The sequence below is a fragment of the Anopheles bellator genome, chromosome 1, assembly GCF_943735745.2.
Source record: "Anopheles bellator chromosome 1, idAnoBellAS_SP24_06.2, whole genome shotgun sequence".
Classification (NCBI taxonomy): domain Eukaryota; kingdom Metazoa; phylum Arthropoda; class Insecta; order Diptera; family Culicidae; genus Anopheles; species Anopheles bellator.
The window spans coordinates 44,601,233-44,623,611 of record NC_071285.1 but is presented as its reverse complement, the minus strand read 5'-3'; the positions used below and the strand labels follow the sequence as shown (position 1 = coordinate 44,623,611).

General features: G+C 47.5%; 6 protein-coding genes across 7 annotated transcripts; 4 read left to right on the top strand and 2 right to left on the bottom strand.

The window, feature by feature from the left end:
• Positions 1-117: 117 nt before the first annotated feature.
• LOC131211316 (CTD nuclear envelope phosphatase 1 homolog) lies at positions 118-7,472 on the top strand. The gene is made up of 6 exons (XM_058204737.1): positions 118-473; positions 1,302-1,862; positions 5,774-6,031; positions 6,133-6,315; positions 6,389-6,583; positions 6,665-7,472. The coding sequence occupies exons 2-5, from the start codon at positions 1,758-1,760 to the stop codon at positions 6,578-6,580; spliced, it is 738 nt and encodes a 245-aa protein (XP_058060720.1). The 5' UTR covers positions 118-473; positions 1,302-1,757; the 3' UTR covers positions 6,581-6,583; positions 6,665-7,472.
• Positions 7,473-10,026: 2,554 nt separating this feature from the next.
• LOC131216338 (peroxisomal membrane protein PEX14) lies at positions 10,027-12,563 on the bottom strand. 2 transcript variants are annotated; one of them, XM_058210804.1, is made up of 5 exons: positions 12,150-12,563; positions 11,734-12,072; positions 11,336-11,550; positions 11,069-11,263; positions 10,030-10,932 (listed from the first exon to the last, which is right to left on the bottom strand). In XM_058210804.1, exons 1-5 carry the CDS (start codon positions 12,291-12,293, stop codon positions 10,926-10,928), a joined length of 900 nt encoding a protein of 299 aa, XP_058066787.1. In that variant the 5' UTR covers positions 12,294-12,563; the 3' UTR covers positions 10,030-10,925. The 2 variants fall into 2 exon arrangements, with proteins under 2 accessions (XP_058066796.1, XP_058066787.1); XM_058210813.1 differs by having other exon boundaries at positions 10,027-11,263.
• Positions 12,564-12,699: 136 nt separating this feature from the next.
• Positions 12,700-14,028, top strand: LOC131209547 (uncharacterized). The gene is made up of 2 exons (XM_058202640.1): positions 12,700-13,357; positions 13,418-14,028. The coding sequence occupies exons 1-2, from the start codon at positions 12,928-12,930 to the stop codon at positions 13,939-13,941; spliced, it is 954 nt and encodes a 317-aa protein (XP_058058623.1). The 5' UTR covers positions 12,700-12,927; the 3' UTR covers positions 13,942-14,028.
• A 189-nt stretch (positions 14,029-14,217) lies between these two features.
• LOC131216699 (protein SHQ1 homolog) lies at positions 14,218-15,785 on the top strand. Its single transcript, XM_058211253.1, has 4 exons — positions 14,218-14,372; positions 14,443-14,617; positions 14,685-15,377; positions 15,452-15,785. Exons 1-4 carry the CDS (start codon positions 14,218-14,220, stop codon positions 15,692-15,694), a joined length of 1,266 nt encoding a protein of 421 aa, XP_058067236.1. The 3' UTR covers positions 15,695-15,785.
• A 1,135-nt stretch (positions 15,786-16,920) lies between these two features.
• LOC131205813 (UDP-glycosyltransferase UGT5-like) lies at positions 16,921-18,704 on the bottom strand. Its single transcript, XM_058198070.1, has 3 exons — positions 18,548-18,704; positions 18,381-18,468; positions 16,921-18,302 (listed from the first exon to the last, which is right to left on the bottom strand). The coding sequence occupies exons 1-3, from the start codon at positions 18,701-18,703 to the stop codon at positions 16,978-16,980; spliced, it is 1,569 nt and encodes a 522-aa protein (XP_058054053.1). The 5' UTR covers position 18,704; the 3' UTR covers positions 16,921-16,977.
• A 1,334-nt stretch (positions 18,705-20,038) lies between these two features.
• Positions 20,039-22,200, top strand: LOC131205812 (UDP-glycosyltransferase UGT5-like). Its single transcript, XM_058198069.1, has one exon. It carries the CDS (start codon positions 20,120-20,122, stop codon positions 21,707-21,709), a length of 1,590 nt encoding a protein of 529 aa, XP_058054052.1. The 5' UTR covers positions 20,039-20,119; the 3' UTR covers positions 21,710-22,200.
• The last annotated feature ends 179 nt before the right edge of the window (positions 22,201-22,379 follow it).

Here is a 22,379-nt window from a genome sequence, read left to right as displayed (position 1 = left end):
CGAGAAATGTCATTTTCATGTGTGCTGTAGATTTATATGCATACAATATAGAACTCAAAATCGTCCGTACCGAAATTCAACACTCGACTCTTTCTCTCCCAAGAGATGAAAGCAGCTCAAGCTCAAAATCAGCCAAAGGATAATAACAACAACTCTTTCTCTTTTTTGGTCCCGGGTTGCTCGTGCCGGACACACGCGTGTGCTGTGCCCGGTTTTCAAGTTTTATAAGTTACCGGTATTTGGCTAGTGCGTGCGTGCTGTGGGAAGCGGCTCGCGAACGGAGCGGAACGAGACACGCGCGCGGCCAGCGAGAAAAGTTTGCGGATCGTGCGAGTGCGCGCACCGCCGCCGCCCGCTGACGAGACGGTTCCGTCCGCTCCCTAGCTGCGGCGATCGATCGGCAATTTCGGCTGTCGGCTTCGAACCAGCGCAAACCGCCGTGTTTGCCGTCAAAAGTGTCCTCTTGCTTACCGGTAGGTGGTTAGTTTGTGTGCGAGTGCATGCGGAGAGAAGAAATTGCCCTTCTTCCTGTAAACCGTTGCGGCGGTTCGGCCATGGGCCCGGGGAGCGTGTGTCCGCTAGACAGTGAAGAAGCCAAGAAGCGAAGGATGCCGAAAGTGTGATAATTTTCTGCCCCAAAAGGTTGCTCTCAAGCCTTGGCCCATTGGACGCTTCTAACGGGAACGAAAGGGCAGAAAAAGGAAACATTTAATGTCTCCTCCGCTCAAACCTGGGGCCGTCGAAAGCGAAGGATTCCCGAAATGCGTGAACGTTGCCCGCTCTTCCCACCAGCGCATCTGTATGTGTGCGGTGCCGTACGTACGGGTGTGTGCGTTATTTGTGTATGAGGGAGCGAGATCGTCCGGCTGCTCCCGCAAGCGAGCGAGCGAGACGGCGCTCCGGTTTGCGAAAGGAGCTGAGGATTTGGTCGAATTTTTTTGCTTCTTGGGCCGAATGAAGAATTTTTCACTGTCCTCAGAATGGCCAACAGCAAGTCCTTGGCGTTGAGAAGAAAAAAAAACAATACAAAGTGCACCATAAACGGTTGTTAAGATGTAGTACGGACTATGCAATACTTTCTTTGGGAGTATTTGTGTGCGAAGAGGAGAACAAGGATCGTACCACCTCGCGCCCGGTCCAAGATAAGGAAGAACGACGCTTCTCCGTTGGATATTAGATTCCACTTTTTTCAGTTTTGCCAGTCCTCGGCGTTTACCCGGTCTCCTTGCGGAACGCAGAATTTAATAGCCGTCTTTTCTTTCTCACTTTTTCCCTGCGCCGGTCTTTCGTGGCCCGGCTAGCCGTTGGAGCGTGCACAACAAGAGTCGATGGTTGCCAGGAAAATTGAGTGAAAATTGAAAAGATGAGCTGTACTGGATACCCGTAAAAGAGCGCTACTTGTTGTTGGTGAGGCAAACAGGTTGAGAGAAGCACCACACGAGGGAGAGGCAGTGTGTGCAAGGATAATCCAGCACGACAATCGACCAACCGGTTGGCCGCAACAGCTCCGCTAAAACGGACGAACACCGAAAGCTATCCGACCAAACAGTATTACCTCCGTGTCTTCCGCCGTTGTTCCGTCAGCGTCAGCACAAACCGCGGCCATCGACTGCTGCTTGCCGGCCGGCAGCAACAACAACAACAACAGCAGCAGCAGCACGTGAACTGTTCAGACGCACGGAGGGAGGGCGGAACTGAGTCGAGCGGTCGAGGCGGCGGCAATCGCCATCCATGCACTGCCCACCGTGGCCCTGAGAATGCCAATGTTGTCTCAATTTCAAATGAACTTTCGCGCGTTTCTCGTTCTGGCGTCGAAGGTATGGACCTGCATCTGCTACATGTTCAACCGGCAGGTTCGAGCGGTAAGTGTTCGCAATCTTTTTGGCTTTGGTTTCGCTTCCCGAATGCTCCTCGCTTTCCTCGTGTCCACGTTTGCTTGCTCTGGCCCCCTTAAGAAATCCGCCAAATTCGCGCTTTCTTGCTTCTTTGCGAGTTTGGCTTTATCAATTACACTAAATGTGTTGCTTAATCGAATGCCTCTAAGTATAATTCGTTCTTCAAACGGTTCACATAAGGATCAGCTCCAAACATCCCCAACACAAGCCGAATATTCAAAACATTTTTTTAATATTTAATAATGTTTCGGCTGAAAATGCTTTGCATCGTCTGGATGCTCCGCAACCACAGGTTAAATGGCGCGAATCGTACCACGTACATGTGTTCGACTTTTCAACTCCCGAAGTCGTTCACACATTCCGCATTGGTCTGTCTCCGTCGGAAGATTATAAACGCGAACCGCCATGTGTTTGCCACATCTTTCGGCATGAACGATAATGATCACATCAACCGTGTACACCTCTTGTTGTGGTACGTTTTTTGTCGTGAGGATTTTATTATTTTTCCCGACCCATGACCACTCTCACACCCATCAACCGTGAGCCGGGGTTGGTGGAGCGCCATGTGCCTCGCGGGGAAGCATTGACGAGCTTGACATGACACGCGAACATCACGCGAATGAGGCAAAATGCGGTGGCAATGAGAAAAGTTTCGAAAACGTACTACCCATGGTCGGTGGAGAATTGATCAGGGCTGGCCAGGAAGAGCGGCAGACGAAGCCGCCATAAACCTAACAGAACCAGAACCACTTCCCGGCAGCGTGAGGCCCTCAAACATGGTTAATGTAATGCATGTTTGGATTCGCCTATGGTGTTTGCCGTTCCCAATGGTCCGCTCACGCTGGCGTCGAATTTTATCGCGGTTTTTGGTGGATCATATTCCGTCATTGCCTGTAACGCCGTGATCTCGAAGATATTTTGCTTTTCCGCTTACTCACATTTATTTCGAGTGTTTATTGTTTTCGTTCACTTTTTGGCTCGAAAACGCTCTCTTGGCAGACGAACGAGTGTGTCTCGTTCTGGCCCGCGAACATCGCTTATGTTCGTCACCAGTGGGCGGGTAATTTAGTGATCCTCTTTGTTGGCGAGGTGGTGGCCACGGCTCCCTGGGGGGTGTGTTTCATATGGTGAACTACCTTGAAAAGGGTTCTGAGTCATCACGCGGTTGCTCTGGGTGCTGAAAACTGTAGAGCGCACGAAAGTGGGGATATGATCGTCGTTACAAGCGCTTCTGATGGTACGTCCATATGAGGAAAAAAGTCTTTTTTGAACGGTGATTGAAAAAGCCTGTAATGACGGTGGACGACGTGCGACTCATGATAAACATGTTTGCTTATCGGCGAGAGCAACCAAATCTGCTTGCTCATTAAACGTCGGTGTGTGGGGGAAAAGTCGATAACCTTCTGCTGTATTTGGCTTATCAGTTTGTTCCGTTTGAATTGATTGGCGCTGATGGGCACTATGTTTAAAATAAAAACTTAGCCAACAGAACTGCGGAACCACATTATTCGACACCTTCAAAAGAAAAGCATCCCGAATTGGCAGATGACGTAGGCACTTGTTTGAAAGTAATCTTATCTCTCCTCACTTTCCATCGGTACTCCGATACGGTGCCCTCACATCGATTGTTGCAGTTTAAGCTAAAACTAATCTTGCGCTGTTTTGGGGGCAAAGAGTCTTGAAACCCCGTTTGCCGTTGAAGGCCCATATCGATTAGTTTCCATTCTAAAGGGTTTACATCGGGAGCTCGCTAATTTCGATAAAGCATAAAGCACCTCCTTGACCGTATTTTGTTCGCCACCCCCCGGCGTGCTTGGCACGCGCGTGATTAGTCTGCGAAGAACTCGAAAACTCTATACGCCGATAAGACACTTGAGTGACGTCTTCGAAGGAATATGCAAAGCCGTTCGACGTGCCTCGCGAATGCACGCACGGTTGAAAGAAGACCGACGAAAACGTCCGTCCATACGCTCGATTGCATGTCAGACACGCGCAACTCGTCGAAAGGTGTGTTTTCGGAGACGCTTAACCAAGAGTTCATTAGGTCAATTGCATTCGCACTTAATGCCGACTTAATGCCGTCTGGCACTGGTGCTCAATGACGAAACTAATTGGCGACTGAATTTAAATCAATACAATTGCAGAACAGTAAAAATAGTACGAATCGCTAATAAACTGTCATGTATGGACGATGGATGTTTGTGAATTAAAACTACTAAAAACCTCCAAAATAAATAAATTCGGATGACACTGCCCGATCCACCAAATTTAGTATGCACAATGTAAGGGGAAAAATGGTCCGTTCCTCGGGAGCATCTCGAAGGATTGATGTACATTTCACAACCTAACGTAGGTCGATTTGAACTCGACATCCCTCGGTTTTGTCGACGATTAAAAATGCCCTGCTTAGCTCACCGAAAGCGGACAACAAAACTTCGAACGTTGCAGTCGAACCTTCGGCGCTGCGACATCATTATCCTACCGCCACGACCTGCCGATGGCACCGTAATTTCCAATCCTGTTTTCCACTGTTGCAACATCCGGCTGTGACAGAAACGATCAGAGGTCAATCAGAGGGGTGCACACTACCTGCAATGTGAGGTGAAACGTTGGCATTGATTGTTGGGTGGGGTGAGCTAATTGCAACCGGCCGCGGCCATTCACTTCCGATTATCAACCACTGCGCGGGAGACGGTTGTTACCGCCGTCGTCGTCGTCGCCGGTGATAGTAGCGTGTGGTCTCTCACATCATTGCGCCATCGCGCCCGCCTCATGGCTGGTCGCGGACGCCTTCAGTGGCACGTGGGCCGTAGCAGCACGTGCCCGACGCGAAACGCGTTCCTTTCGCGCGAACCAAGGTTTTTGCGTGAAATTGCTGTTTCAACAAATCGCGCTATCTGCATCTCCCTTGAATTGCATCCTTTTCTTTTTCTTCTACCCTTAGAGGTACAACTCAAATTTTAACACTCATTATGTCATTATTGTTCATTCGATTTTCCAAATAAATTGACCCATCGGAAAATCATTTGAAAGTTAATCACTTTTACGCGATTTTTCTCGCGGTTATTGGAAAGTGGTAACAAAACAAACAATTTTTTTTGAAACGCTTGTTACTTTCACAACGTTTGCCACGTGCGGGACGTGCTGTGGAGCATATCAGTCGCCCGTTCCCTAGGGAATTGCAATTGAAACGAATCAGCACCGACCGCCAACCGACGACCGTCTTTAGTGTTTGCATTCGTGTCTGCTTTTGCGCGATTGCATTTTTGATTTAAACGATCACCACAACGGCTTAATAAGAGACCCGGATAGCCGTCGCATGACCGCGCCCGGTCCCCGCTTGTCTTGAAGCTTGGGGCAAAACGTGCTGGTGTCACAGAATGCAACGGAACAATTCTAATTATAGTTCAATCGCTTGCGATGACACTGAGCCCAGTGGGAGGACCGCCTGGCAATGTCAGGCCAGTGCGAGGTATGGGACCCAATTCCTGTTTTCACACTATGAGCTGGCCACTAACTCAAACATTCGTCAAGCAATTATTCCTTCCCAGCAATTATTACTGTGCCCTTAATGGAACGTTACATTTCTATTTATAAACCATTTCTTTGCTCAATTGCGTTTGCTTTCTGCTTATGTTTATTTTAATAGATAAAATTCTCCTTAACGGCATTTTTGTTGAACGTTCAAATTATAAGCCACAATCGAAACACTTTCTAACTCACAATACACCTGAAGGCAGTACACAAAAGGACGAATTGATCACACTATTTCTACCGCTGGCCAACACCAAACACACCCACCAAACGCCACCACCACCACCACCGCCAAATGATACGCTTTTATGATTTTCTCTTCAACGATAATCCAACTGCCTTAGTTTGTACAGCATCAACCGGTGAAATATGAACTGTTTCCCCTGTCGCCGGTGTCGCGGCACCGGCTGAGCATGGTCCAGCGCAAAACGCTCGTGCTGGACCTGGACGAGACGCTCATACACTCGCACCACGACGCAATGCCACGAAACACGGTCAAGCCGGGAACGCCGCACGACTTCACGGTCAAGGTGACGATCGATCGGCACCCGGTCCGCTTCTTCGTTCACAAGCGGCCGCACGTCGACTACTTCCTAGATATTGTGAGTATTGTGTGTTGGTAAATGCACTATGTGCAATCGCCCTGCCATTAATGCGTCGATCGCCTAACGTATCCACACTTTTCTGTCATCAAACGTTATAGGTGTCCCAATGGTACGATCTGGTGGTGTTTACGGCTAGTATGGAAATCTACGGTGCTGCCGTAGCCGATAAGCTGGACAACGGGCGCAACATTCTAAGACGGCGCTATTATCGACAGCATTGTACGCCTGATTTCGGATCCTACACGAAGGATCTGTCGGCGATATGCAGCGATCTGAATAGGGTAAGTTGCTGGGCCGGTGCCGCAGATCATGTCCAATTCTCACTTTTCGCCGTACGTGGTCCTTCGAACGCAGATATTCATCATAGATAATTCACCCGGTGCGTACCGTTGTTTCCCGAACAACGCAATACCGATCAAATCCTGGTTTTCCGATCCCATGGACATCTGTCTATTGTCGCTGTTACCGCTACTCGATGCGCTAAGGTTTACGAACGATGTGCGGTCCGTGCTGTCCCGTAACCTACATCTACACCGCTTATGGTAGCAGGTGAGCAGTTTAGTAACGTAGTTTCCTCCCCCATTCACGATCATACCTTCTAATCGTGTACCTCATCCATTCCATTTCCAGAATGTTAGCAACATTTTACGGTGCGCTGTGAGCAAACTAAAATCATACTACTTCTTTGTTTTATTCTAAATTTATGATTAAATATTAGTGATGAGAGGGGTTGTGAGAAGACTTTCTTTCGCTATGAAACAAAAAGACGCATTGAAAATGGCAATGTTGGGCATTGCTGGAAGCCAGTGGGAAGCTACTAGAAAGAGAGAGAGAGAGAGAATGAGAGATATGTCCATTGTGCTTGCTGCGTGCGTGCGAAGACATTTGATACACGAAAATTCTCATCCACACCACACACGCGCACACATGCTGATAATCTTAATTAGAACTGCGATATATGGTTTGAGTTTAAAAACTAATTTTGTTAAACTAATTCGCTACAAAAAGACACAACTGAAACGCATTGACGAGAAATCGGCCACGATTAACGATAGATGGAAAAGAAACTGAAGACGAAACGAGCAGTGCATAAAGTAGTGCACTAACTAGCAATCCGTATTAAGCTGAGAGTGAAGAAAATAAGAGAAAAAACATATGTACGTGTATGCATCAATTAGTTTGTTCTGCTCTCAGTAGGATCAATTAGATTGAAAGGAACGCGGATGGCACACGGATCGACGCCTCAACCGAAGATCGCCGCAATCACTGTTGCCCGGTGCCTGTCGACTGATCAAAAGGTTGTGCGATTTGCGGTGGGTATCACGTAATCAATTAATTGGTTGCTGAAGTGAGTTAGGGGCGCATCATCGATCGTGCAGTGCGCACAGAATTAGTGGTGCGATTTGGAACCGTTTGATGGCAATATGCGAGAAAGTATTTTTTTCTCACTTTTCCGGTTACCCTTTCCAGCTAAGAGGCTTTATGTTTGCAGGCGTATAGAAGTAGATTTGTTTTGTTCTATCATTGTTAAACAAGTTTTATAAAACGTAAAAAGTTGCATAACGATCACGAAGTTTAGATACACTATCGGTGTGTGTGGGCGTGTGTTTGTGCTTCCTTCCTACATACAACTTTCCACGAATGAAGATTGGTTTTACATAAATGATTCGCATCCATTGCAGCAGCAGCAATACACAGTTCCTCTAGCTAAAAGAACAAAAACTAGGAAGGATCGCGTGGCGGTGCGTAGCATGCCCAAAACGGTAATGATGAATCACAATGTTGTCACATGCAAACGTTGGACATCCTCATTACCCTGCCTGCCGATGGATGGGAAACACGTGATGAAGCACGTAGAAAAGCGGCGTACAGTAGGGTCTATGCTTGCGACCTCCGGACTAATGGACGCGGTGCACCAAATGAAGACCCAGATTGTTGGTTTTTTGCTCAAAAAATCCTTCCTCGGATCGGCCAATAGGATTCGACTCTAGATAAGCTCGTATCCGAATACGTACACCAACGCTCCTGATAGGGGGGAAATATGTGTGCAGATTACGTGTACCTTACCGGTACGAAGACACGACGCCGACCTCGAAGATCAAGCTCGATAGATCGATTCTCGGCGTGCGAATGGATGTTCTTATTTTGTCAACATACTGTGAAAAAGGGTTCACTGATTGTGACGGCTATACCACCATCCTCGCAAAATCGTTATTTATTATACTTCGAGTTGTAGCGTCAATTCGCTTTTTAAATTGTGCAACAATCGAAAGCAATCATCTTGTTCATTTTCCGTGGATGCCTCTTAGGGCAATACATCATGCTATTGGCAAACGTATGCCACATAAAGAGGCCATCATTTTAATACATTCATACTCATGCTTCGTAGTGATGTTAGCGAAATTGTGTGAAAAAACATTCGTCATGTTTTGCCATCATCCACGCCACATTCACATCGCAGGTATTTTTGTTATGCAAATAGGTTTTATTTGTGCAATTGCAGCAAAGTATGTACCTCCACCAATTGGGGGCTTGAGTCCATGGGTGGGTCTGAAGGACAACCCAAATCGCTTTCTACACGATCCCCGCAAAGAGGTAGCCAGTTCTCCGGGAGCAGCCAGAGGCATAGGAAAGCCTGACTGCGGGGACACACGATGCGTAACGTAACAAGTTTGACGTTAACGATTAATGCCAAACTGCTGCGGCGCTGTCAAAACGTTTACGCCTCGCGCGAGCCGTAAACCCGAGCGTAATTATTTTTTTCATACGCTTTGCTTACAAACAGAGGATAATTTAAGTTCTTATTTGCTGGTATAGCAACAAAATCGGAAAAAACAGAAAACAATATTCAGAAATCAATTAATTTCTCTTCTATTTCTATTTTCTTGGACCAAAAACACGAACGTAAACACGTTTCACGTTTCGTTTTTATATTTTTGCTGCCACACGAAGCGTAAACGTTTTGACATTACAAATTAATTTTACGCTAGTTTTCACGCTTCGTGTGTCCCCGCAGTGAGAAAAGGCAAAAGAGTAAACGAACATTACGCATAAGTGAACACGGTACAAATGATGTAAGCGGCAGACAAGAAGACGAAGAAACACAATATTGTGACGCAAAGTGACGTTGCAAAATCATCTACGATAAGTAACTTGAAAGCATACAAAGAACACTTGTGGTGCAGCCCAAAGAAAAGAGAGAGAGAGACAGCAAAGAGATGAGCAAATGATCGTGGAACAGGTGGTGTTGTTGCTATGGCTACTGAGAAAGCGAGTGCAAACATTTCATACATAGATTCAATCACAAACACGCATTCACTGTCGAAATGATTCGACATTTGGAGATTATTACTTTATGTAAAGCAGCACCTCCCATCGTGTGCTGGCCAGGTTCATTCAACCAATTCGGCCACTTGGTGTTTCAAATTGGACAAAAAAAACGAACACATACAATGCATTTTCACATTCACGAGATGTGCGAATAAAACATCGATTTATATATTACAGTAAACGGGAGAAACCATTAACCATAGAAACCATCGAACACAGAACAATGAGCAGTCATCCCAGGTCCAACCAAAGGGTAAATAACTCAATCAACTCAGCATACATTGACACACCGTTTTGGAAAGTTGGGAAACGGTAGACGACGATGGGACAAAGTGAGATAAGCAGAAATGAAACAAATCCGCGCGAGTGAGTTCTTACAAGAAGCAAGGTTAACGACGACACCGGCGAACACGAATCACGATGGGGCTCTATTAGTAGTAAGGTAAACTTTGTAATACGTACAATAATAGTGTACCATGGAATGCCGAAGCAGCGCCAGTAAGAAACATCGCGCCAATAACGAACGGGATAATTTTGTAAATATATTGTTTGCCTGCATGATGGGTACGCTCGCCCCGGCTATGAGGGACAAATGCGTGTAAAAGGAGGTGTGCAACCGAAACGAATTGGATTGATTGTGGCACGTGAAGGTGCTAGCAAAAGCAAATGTCAACGAAACAGAAACACCTGGGGCATGTCTACCAGAGAAATAAAACAGAAAACAAGAAGATACTTGTAAGTGATTTTAAGCGCTTCATTACTCCAAATTCCCACAACTCAAAAAAAAGTATCGCCTCCCACATTGATGTTTGACACTAAGTAAGCATTTCGAACATGATAGCCACAGTTCATTCTTCTACTGTAGGTACATTATCGTCCAGAGCGCAGCGTGACTCTGGACCGTTTCTTTACAGATCGCTAGAATTACACCGCAAAAATCCGTAAAACCGAAGCTATATCACTGAAAATCATTTTCACGCACGAATAATAACCCATCTAGTCCCTGATTCAACCAAACTGTTCGATCCCACCACACTCGTGCGCAGAATATTGATGGCTAACCTGGCGTCTCGCTCCGTGGCAAAATTATATGTTAAAAACCCTGACGCTGTTGCTCGTGATTCGCTGCTGGCCACACCTCGCAACGCTCGTGGAAGTAACTGATTTGGTTAAATGCAATAATGTACAAAACGAAGCTTAACCTAAAAGTACACTACTGTACGGGGTGACCATACCACCGTTCCTTGGGCCTGTCTTCAACAGCACCCATGGGACCCCGCAGTCAAACACTAGCTGCTTACTCGCCCTTACCCAAACTACGGACCCATGTGGTGCCACTGTTTTACGTTGAATTGGCTTTATTCCTTGGCCCTGAGAACGAGTTTCAAGAAAACAGTTCCCAAAGCGATTGAAGATGTTTGACGGTGAAAATGGCCATTGTGTTGCAATGCAATGTTTCTTGTCTTTACTTGTTTGTATTGGAAAAGGAGTTCTGTTTGTAATCTGTTTTTCTGGCTTTTTTGGGCGAATTGATGAAGTCCCGTTTCTAGTTACTATCTAGTTACGATCTGCAAAGTATGGAAAAAGAAACGGGCATGGTATTAGCAAACTCACAATGCGCAAATGGCACATTGTTCAACAGGAAGATGTAATCCATTTATGAAACTAAAATTTAAAAATTTAATTAACAAACGATCGCATTACATAATCTCCAGGCTGCTGTCGCTGTTCTTGAGCACCACATCGTTCTCACTCGAACCAGACCCGGATCCGGTGTCGTTGTCGTCGTTCTTGTCGTGCTCCCCTTCGCTGCTCGGTTGCTGGTGCTGCTGGGAGCGTAGCTGCCAGGCCGGAATCGAAGGTGGAACAACGGGTAGATTAGGTGCAGCGAATTGTTTCCTAAAACAGTGCCATACCGGTGCGTCACAGTACAATCAACGTTCCGAATTTGTAGACCTATCGGCTACCTACCGATTCAGCAACAGGCCTTTGATGGAGTCAAGATCACCTTTAAAGTTCTTCACAGTTGTGTTAAACTGATTGACCCGATTCAGTTCCTCCTTAATCTTTGCCAGCTCAACGTGCATCGTGTCGACCTTCTCCGTGACGGTTTGGTTCAGTTCCTTCAGCTGCTCCGTGACACTTTTCTTCTTCCTATCCCGGAACAGTAGGGGTTCGATGAATTTCTACAACAAAAAAGCCGAACCCGATGGATCGTTCCATTAATAACGCGAGCATAAGGACACAAGTAGGTGAACAGTGAGAACCATTGAAGCGGGAAAGGGGACACGGGAAGGACTGATGCACCAGCCACCGAGATAAGGGGAAGTGAGTGTGCTGTATGGGTTCCCTCGAAAGCTTCCAAGTACCTTATAGAACCAGTACACTCCGTACATTAGCCCACTGAGCATGGCCACTGAGCTAAGCATATCCTTCATCCTGCTGAGGAAGTTTGTTGGCCTAAGTTGCATCGGATGATGACAACCTGTGGCCGTGGCATAACCAGGGCCACTCGATTCGACACCCATACTGATGACGGTTTGACTTGGTAGCGCTTGGCTCGTGTCACCCGTAAAAACTCCGGCCCGATCGCAGGCAATCTGTATTTCATCTTCCGTCAGTCCTTTGGAGCGTAGGAAGGCCTGTTTCTTGTTGATGGCACTGCGTACGACGTTCGGGTTGTTGAGGAACTTGACAGCTGTTACGATCTACCGGGGACGGAAAGTAATGGATTAGCGCTGACCAGCCGACCTTTGTCCCCTTGTCCTGTCCACGAACAACTCACCAAATGCTCTCTTGGTGGCAGTGGCGGTGGTTGCGATTCCGTCGTGGAACCGACGATCGGTGGGTCCGTTGTAGTCGTGGTAGTAACACTTGCCGTGGCCGACAGTACCGGCGGAGTTTCCGCTGCTTCCTTGCTGTCGCCCATGTTGATTTGCACCGAGAGATTAATCTTGGCCGATGTAGGATCACACTCGCTCACTGATAAAGGGTGCCCTAGACGCTTATCGCCGACCCTTGGTGACGGCTTTAGTTTGCTTGTCGGCAAACGCTCAGCTGGACCGAAGGAAATTTACCCTCGCACCCTGTACCTGGAAGGAGCCTGGCCAAAGGCTTACGTACACGGTTTATGACTAGAGAGAGCGCAGTGTATCGATTTTCGTTTTTTTTGTGAAATCCTGTTAAAAAAGGTACAAAAGCTATTTGTTTTCGTTTGCTTATCCAATTTCGCCGCTTGACAGTTCCGGCGGCCGACGGTAACTGTCATTTACGGCGGCTGTTGCGGCGAATAAGAAGACATTTCGATACTTCCTCTTTGAAACATTACCATTGTTGTTCAAAACATTACCATTGTTCTAGGAATTCAATGCGGCAAATCACGAGCAAAACAGAAAGTGAAATCGGTCCCTCAATTTTCGGTCATCAGGTATTTTTATGACAACTGTGTGGGCGGCAAATCTGTAGCGAAAACAGTCAAATCGCGCTGCTCAGGTCTCAAATCGCGAGGCTTAGGCTGCTCCACGAGTTTCAGGATCTGTTCGGCATCAGTTTTATGTGAAAAGATGAGTAGCGTTGCCCAATCCATTTTATCTAACTTTAAGTCGTTTGGCTGGCGTGGTAAATTGCTGACCACGGTGGGCGTGTTGCTTACGGTGGAGATTTCGTACGAGTTGTGTTTGTACGTGCAGCGAATGCTCCGAAGGCGCAAATCTCAGCGCCACTTTTGCAATGTGTTCTTTATGAATCGTCGCCTTCCGGAAAACGTTTTGTCGGACCCGGCTCTGATTGTCACGGAAAACATTGCGCGGCTCGTTAACTATATCGATCGGGCCCAGGATTCCATCTGCCTCTCTCTGTACATTTTCACTCTTGCCGACGTGCGAGATGCTGTTATACGCGCGAAAAAGGAACGCGGTGTGGCTGTCCGGGCGGTAACCTGCGAGTCGATGATTTACAACGGCGGTGCCCAGTTCATTGCGCTGCTGAATGAAGGTAAAGTGAAATGCGTAGGACGATACGTTCCACTCACTGTCCACATTTGTCGTTTTGCAGGTATCACCGTCCACTATAAGATTAAAGCGGATCACCTGATGCACCACAAGTTCTGCTTGCTGGATGCGGAGTGGCTATGCGCGAACTGCCTCATCGCCGAGCACATTCAACAAACCGGGCAGCCTTCGAAAGACATGCAATATGCGTTATTTGACCGAGCGGTGCAGACCGAAAGAAAGACGTTGGAGGCACTGTTTGGGAGCGCCTGTACTAAATGCGATGCGACCAAACGGAACGCAAGGGAGAAACGGCTCAAGTCTTCGGAGAACCCTCTACAACCGGGCGGCGTGTTGATTACCGGGTCTAGCAACTGGACGATGCCCGCACTCACGGTGCACTGGGAAAATATGATATTTACCTCCTACCCGGAGCTAGTTCGTCCGTTTGCGGTAGAGTTCCAGAGGCTGTGGTACGAACTAGGCGACGACATGCGTGCCAGCAAACATTTGGCCTTACAAAATGGAAAGTCGTTGGTTAAATCCAAGTTTGCAAGCAACGAAGAGCACAATGTTTCAATTGTATGACCCGAAGTATTCACGTATGAATTCCAATAACTACTCGTTTACCTATACATGCTTCAAATAAAGCTATATATTTTCTTTCTGTAGTAAGACTACAAGATTTTTAAAGAAAAATCTCTTTGATCGTTTTAATCTCTTTGTCGGTCTCGATTGGTCCTCCATGCGACCGTATGAGACGCTACCCTACGAACTGTCTACAACTTCACCGGCACGTGTTGTTGGTAAACAAAGTGAAAATCAGCGCATTTCTTGTCGAAGAATCCACGTTGATCTGGAGCAATGGAAGATAGTTTAAAATTTCATACTTGTTTCGGCCCAAATCATGTGCTAGTGTCCGTGGATGTTCCAGCTCTTGATTTGGAGCACGAAAGCAGCTTAGAGTTGGATGTATTTCCGAACGAGTGCGTGTTTACGGCACCTCCATATCACGCCAGGTAGGTCAGGCCAACGGATACAAGAAACGTTGAATAGGAAGTATTCACGTATGTTAACCTGTTCCACCAGAATTCCGATCGTTCAGGTGGCAAAATCTGGCAAAGTATACCCCGATAAGATAGATTATGAGAAAAATGTTGTCACATTCCGTGTTGAACTGGAGTCTGGAGCAAATGAAAAGCATTCCTCGAGCAACTCGTTTGGGTACGGGTTTGGTCGTTTCTACAATGGTCCTCTTTCATTGGTATGTATTAATGTGGCATGTGGCAAAGGTCTTAAAAGACGCTGAACTAAATCCCGTTTATCTATAGGAAGCTGAATTAAAGGCGTTACCTAACCCAGGGCAGCATTCTCCTACGGATCGCATGGACAAGCTACAGCAAGCCGAAAAAAATGATTTTAACGATGAGCACTACGGAATGGATTACATACAGTTTTTAATTGACAAGCTTGGAATCAACCTGTCTAGCCCACCGATGTTTAAAGCCCTTTCTGAAGAACAGCGGTATCGCATCGGTGTGATTGTGACAGAGAAACAAAAACCGAAGGATCGTTTCACGTCAATTGAAGATCCACGACTTGTGCTTCTTGGTTTGCTGGACATTCTGATTGCAATCACGTATGACCGGCTGACCAACAACAACGAACTGAATGAGGCGAATTCGCATACCAACATTCACCGAATATCGGCGACGCTGTCGTTTTTCGTAGAGTTCGACACGGCAGAAGCCGTAGTGCGGTCTTTCTACCGTAGATCGTGTATTTACCCGCTATATCGTAACAAACAAATTTCCCAGCTGTGTGTTAAACATTTGATTGATTGTGGAAAGGCCGCCGACCGTCGTAAGGAGTGGATTCAACACGAGCTGCTCCACGCTTATGACGCGTTTAAAACTACGGACTGGTCGATCATGAACCATTATTACACGAAGGACTACATACGATATGTTGAACATACGTTCGACGATCTGCTTTGGGAGCAAACGATCTCCGAAATGGAAAAGGTGATACCAAACTGTTTGAGAGATGGCCAATTCAATTATTTACAATTGATTTTGAAACATTCGTTCTACGACAGATCCTTCCAGATGTTCACAACTCTACGCTTGGGTTCGGAGAAGAAAACGTAATTCAGCGATTCCTCAAGGAACTTATCACACAAGATACGGACTCCGACTCAACCGACTCCGATGACTATGAGTCTGCCACGGAAGACAGTGGCAAGAGTTCCTTAAGTAGTTCGGATGCAACTGCATCCGAAGAGAAGCTTCCAAATGAGAACGTATTGGAGAAACTCATGAACCTAAAGTTGTCCGGGTAACACCGGAGGAAGTTAATGTGCATAATTGCAAATCAGTTCATTGTTTTCAAAACCTCCTATTCACCCGCATCGGTGTCATCAGAGCATCAGGTTTGAGGTAAGAAAGTCACTTTTGGAATAAATAAAATATGATTTATTTTTTAACTAAATGATCGTGATCAATTGACACTAACAGTATCTTTAAGGAATGGAATTTGTGGGTTTTTTACCCGGTTCAACTACACAGTTCGCGTTCTTATCATAACTTTGCTTTACTATTTTTGGGCATAGCATTTCATCAGCAATTTTGTTACACTTTCATGTCTCACTACTACCCATAAACATACGTACGTCGCATGAGAACCAACAATTTGTGCACTGTGTTTCCGTGGCTGCTGGAAATGCACATTCAAGGGAAGAATCACCTCCCTGTCGCAGACTGTGCATGACACGGCATTTAAGCCAAAGCTGCACCGTCACTTAAAATGTTTCGATAATTTCACCTTATCTTATTTTGGCGCCGAATTTGTGAACTTGGCTCATAGATACGGTCAGCATGCAGGCAAACCGCAGAGAGCCCTATTGTACATGTGTTCCAATATAATTATCGTTTTTTTCTATTTCAAAATGCCATGCTGCTTGTTCTAACACGAAACTCACGCAACATATTGCGTGTGACGATTCTGTGTTCACGGGTCCACCCGGTAACTGTTTATTTGGGCCCAAAATATGCCGCCTCATCGCGTGAAGGTCAAACCGGTTGATCATTTTAGTGATCATTGATCTTTACGCGCAGCACGTGTATTTTCTGTCCCTGTTCAGCGGTCTTTCTATCTCATCTATCTTTCTATAGATATGTATCTTTCGCTACTTTTCTCTCTACTTCTATCGCTTCCGACAGAAGATCCCCAACATCCCCCTTATAGGTAGTGGACGCATCGCTATCGAATATTTTTCTTATAGCGGATGGATGTGGGTGATGGAGACGCTCCTCGTCGCGGACAGGTTTATGAGGTATTCAATGCATAAGTAAATATTTAAAGTTGTTTGCTTGTCCGGTCGGGTTGGGCTTGGCATTGCAAACCACTTTTACAGCCGATTGAGTCAAGCCAACACTCTGCATCATAATTGCCGGAGAAATCTTTAACGTTAACGTCATGGAAAATGAATCTCAAACATATGTTAAGTTTGTACTTTTTATTTTCTCCAATCACTATCGTACGGAAAATTTGAATACTCTCGTTACGGTTCAGTCAACAATGGGTATCATACGGGGCCATCGAAAACAGACAAACACATGATGGTTAATTTCGCTTCTTTTTCGACCCACCCGCTACGACTACGGGGGTCCGCTTTTTGGACAACCATCCACACAACAGTTTCCCCAGAAGGTACACGAACAGCACCGGTACGCCAACGATCGTGGCCAGTACATCGATTCCGTGGTACTGGACAAAGTTTAGCTCCTGGCCGGCCGACTTTAGATGACCCGCACCCTTGTGGCGAATTACGTACTCCACCCAGTACACGGCCAGATCGAGTGGTTCCACCGGTTGGTCCCGGTATCGAGCCGAGATTGATTGCGCCACGGTCCGATAGCTCGGATCACTCAGCATCTTACCGATCGTCGTCCGGAGCCGGTCCTCCGTGATTTCTTGGAATGGTAGCAGCAATCCGTACCCAGTGCGTTCCGCTTTGCCCATGTTCAGGTACTGATCGCCAAACACCGGTATGCCGATCACCGGCACCCCGTGGAACATCGACTCCGTCGTGCTGAGCAGCCCACCGTGAGTAATGAACAGCCGCACATTGGGGTGTCCCAGGATGTCGTCCTGTGGCCACCACGCCTTCACGATCACGTTGTCCGGTTTGTTAGGTAACGTTTCATCCTCCCACTTCCACAGCACCGTCTGCTTGAGTCCGGCAAACACCCGGAGGATCGCATCGCGCTTCGCTGCCGGCAGCTGACGACTCTGGAGGTTCGATCCGAGCGAGAAATAGATCACACCCTCGGTTGCGTTGTCCAGAATGGCTTTGATGTCTTCTGGCAGTGGGCTCGGTTTGCGTTTCACGTGCATACCACCGACCTCGATCATGTTTGGCACGTACGGGCGCGGATAGCTGAGACTGAAGTGATTGTTGACCAACACCAGCGACACGGAATGCTTCCGCAGGTGCTCGAGCGGAGGTTTTGGTCCGGGGAAGGCCTCTTCGTACATGGCACTCTGTACCGGAGTGTCGAGCAATTGACCAATAACCATATCCATGACCGTCATCAGCATGTTGCCTATGCGCTCGACGAATGTCATCCGGTCTGTGAAGCGCAGAAACGGATGCGGTATGTAGGAAGTGGGCGAAGGCGTTCCGACCAATTCGGTTGTCCAGCGGGATGCGCCAAAAGTCGACACCGCAATGCACGGCACTTTGAAGTGATGCGCGAAACCGAGATGAGCATCGTTGAGAAAGTTCTCCATCACGACCAGGTCAAACTTTTCGTTCGAATTAATCAACTTCACGACGTTCGGGTGGCGTAGCGACTGATTCGTGATCATGTGCCCAAACTCGTACGTTTTTGTAATGCTCTCCCAAACCGATTGATCGGCCATATCGAACATGTTGGGAATGAGTTCTGCAATAAAAAGGGGGAAAAGGGGTGAGGATGCGGACTCTTTCGATCAGCTGCAAGGATCATGACGTGAAATCGTACTTTGAAGAATATCTTCACTGGCGGAGACATCAATGTCGCGATAATTTTTCAACGGCTTCTTCTGCGGGAACGGATTGATAACGGTCACCTGTGGAGCGAGATGGTCATTGCACGTTTCATTGGTTATCCACACTTATTTTCTACTATCTTCAAATTGAAAGCCTTACCTCGTGACCACGTCGAGCCAGTTCCTTCATCAGGGCCGATCCAACGATAAAGTGCGAACGGGCGCTCGTTGGAAAAATGCCCAGAATTTTAGCACCTTCAACCACGGGTGCGAAACCGATCGTGCAATACGCGAGCACGACCAACGCCGCTAACATGGCCGTTGGTTTTACTTCCATGGTGGTTTTCGATTTTCGGGACACAGCTATCGAACTCTTGTGCTCCGTTTCGCTGCTCAATACGGAATGACGAGCTGCCCATTCCGGTGACCATCTTCCAGTCGGTTCCGTCCCGTCGCTATCTCACCGCTGGAGACGGAACGAACACTTTGGTGCGAGCGTGAATGTGTGGTAGACGCTATTAGATATTCGTTTGAATTTCAAACAATACCCGACCCCGCGACAACCACTTGCCGTGTAAATGCGTGAACGTATCTCGGCAGGTTCATCCTGAAAAACCTTGGTTTGGGTTCATTCCATAACCAAATATTAGATGGGCAGATGGGTCAGCTGCGTTTTTCGACGTTGGCTAGTAAACCTCTTGCTACTCCAGCTAAAGTACACTCAGTTTAAAAAAGGAGTTTATTTACATAAAACCACTCTAGATTTTACGTAAATCAAAAAGATTTTAATCTAGATTTTACGTAAATAACGATCATGGGTTCGGTGTGAAAAGTATAAAACCAAGAATTGATCGAAATCCATTGTGCAGTCCTTTCCAAGCTATGTAATTTAGTGGCCCGAAAAAACGATAAATGTAGATAAAGAACCAGGCTTTGCAGAATTGATCACCAGGCTTTTCTAATCAGGCTGCTTATCCTTATCGCTAAACATCGTTCAAACACTATCAATCAAAAAAGCTGTCTCAAAGAGTTTGTTCCAAAAGCGACTAACCGTTGCCAGCGGCTGATTAAATATTTGAACGAGAATTCGTCATAGCTTTAGGACCCGAATTAGCGCCTCCTAAAGTACACTAGCGTTCAGTTTGCCTAACTAGCACAAAACAGTACAGAGCACGTGCAAAAAGCCTCGTGTTTGCATAACATCTATGATTGGCTTTGAAAGTACGACCGCTTGGTGTCTATTTCCGGCGGGCCGGTAAGTTCTCGGCGCCGGTCGCGATTGCGAAGGTCGTTTCCACGGTCGCCCATCCCAGGGCCGGGAGTCATTGCTTGTAAAGCTTCTGCAAACACAGTGTGCTTGCTCAGCACGCCTCGCCACTTGCCATCGTTAGCGCCAAAAAACAAATATAGACCGCGAATGTCGACGACTTGCCGGTAGACGAAGCGCCGTCTACCCGAGGGGTTGCGTAAGGGTTGCTTTCCTTCTTATCTCGCGCAATTGCGCGGACGCCATTGAGCGAGAGAGCGTCATGGCGCACTTGAACGTGTGATAAGGAAGGACGTTCTGAGCGGACGATAACGATGACGAACGGATTCACGGTCCAATCAGCCATTCAGTCAGTCAGTGTGTCAGTCAGTCAGTCAGGTCGGTGGCGATCGGTTTTCGGGCCCACTGATATTGGGAAGAGTGGTGCGCGAATAGTTTAAGTGGTGACTTCTAATACGTACCAAAATGCAACTTGTCGGGAAGCTGACTCCTGTGGTGCTTCTGCTGGTCGGCTGCGCTCTGCTAGTTCCACGATCGGTAGGAGGTGCCCGGATTCTCGGTATTCTTCCGTCGTGTGGACGATCTCATTACATCGTCGGAGCGGGTTTGATGCGAGCATTGCTGGACGCCGGTCATGAAGTCACGATCGTGAGCCCGTATGCCCTGAAGGGCGCCCCTGCCGATCGACACCGTGACCTGCTGCTCCCGGAACTGGCCGGTGGGCACGGTGTCGAGGGTCCGGATCTGTTTCAGTACAAAAGCGCCCCAAATGTGATGGTCCTCTACATAGTGTACGCAGAAATTGGTCCATCAGCCTCGGAGCAGATCCTGACTCATCCGAAGATGGTGGAACTGATGGAGTCCGGTGAGAAGTTTGATGCAGTGATCGTGGAGTCGTTCGCGTCCGAGGTCTTGTACGGGTTGGCGGAACACTTTGGCGGAGAGCTGCTGGTGTTTTCCCCGTTCGGAGCTTCCATGTGGACGAACGAGCTCGTCGGAACCCCATATCCATACTCGTACATTCCGCATACATTTCTCAGCTACACGAACGAGATGACATTCTGGCAACGCTTTACAAACGCGCTCGTCGGGCACGCGGACAAGTTTTTCTACCGCAATGTGTTCCTGCCCGGACAGGAAGTGATGTACCGGCGGCACTTCCCGAACGCCAAGAAAACCTTCGCCGAAACGCTGCAGAGTGTACGATTGGCGTTTGTGAACCAGCACTTTTCGCTCAGCTACCCGCATCCGTATGCGCCGAACCACATCGAAATCGGTGGCATCCAGATCGAGGAGCCAAAGGCGTTGCCCCGCGAACTGGAGGAATACATCGAATCGGCACCACACGGTGTCATCTACTTCTCGATGGGTTCGATGCTGAAGGGGCGCAACTTCCCCCAAGCGAAACGGGACGCCTTTGTGGACGCCTTCCGTCAACTGCAGGAGAACGTGATCTGGAAGTACGAAAACGAAAGTTTACCGAACCGACCGTCGAACGTGCTAATTCGCTCGTGGATGCCCCAGAACGACATTCTGGCGCACCCGAAGGTGAAGCTGTTTATCACGCACGGAGGACTCCTCGGGTCGACGGAAGCCCTACACCACGGGAAACCGATGGTCGGCGTACCGATCTACGGTGATCAGGAGCTGAATCTGGCTCGTGCCGAACGGGCCGGATATGGTGTGAAGCTGGACTACGAAACGCTCAGCGTGGACACGATCCTGGCCGCCGTCCGGAAAGTGCTGTCCGAGCCGTCGTACTCCACTGCGGCCAAAACCATTTCCCAACGGTACCGTGATCAACCGCTCGGACCGGCAAAAGCGGCCGTATTCTGGACGGAGTACGTAATACGCCATCGTGGTGCCCCTCAGTTGCAGTCGGCCGCCACGAAACTTTCGTTCGTGGAGTACAATCTGCTCGATGTGTACGCGGTGATGGTGCTGATTACCGCATCAACGGTAATTGGTTTCGGGTTGACCATCAAGGCGATCTTCAAGCGGTTAACCAGGCCGAAAACGGCGACGCTGGCTAGGAACAAACCGAAAACTAACTAGAAATTGTGCCAAATTGTGTTTCTGCGATTCGTTTCGGTGTCGCGTGTACGAATGAACCTTGATTGCGGTTTGCGATGCGTGATTAGTTGATAAGAGCCGTTCCAGACCAGGCGCACCCTTTTGCTGGCAGCGACTACCAAACTAAGGCCGTAGCATGATAAGTGTTTTGATAGTTGAATGACAGAGCAATAAAGGCAGAAACAGTGCCAACGGCCGAACGTGAGAGGCCTCCGTCCACGTGATGACGAGATGCTAGTCGCGATATTTCACGACTTGGTCGTACGACCGATTTGGCAAGGACGCGATGGCGTTGAGCTGTCTATTTATGTGCCTTTATGAATAAATAAATATTAAGATTGCTAAAGGGGTGCTAACACAGACAGTTGATAGTGCTTGATTACGATAAAAACCGATAGGGCCATTTCTGTTGCGCTGGTATTACAAACAGGATGATATAGCTAAGGAAGAATCCCCGGACCTGAGAAAATAAATTGGACAACAATTAACGATGCTTCTGCGTTAACAATTCCGTAACAGTTATTTCATCAACAACAAAAAAGGGATCTTTTTTTATCAAACAAACCGGAAAGAATCAATAGAACAGATCAGACAAAAATTCAGATTCAAAAAGGAAATAATCAAAATTGCGCGGCAAACTGATGAGCTTTCT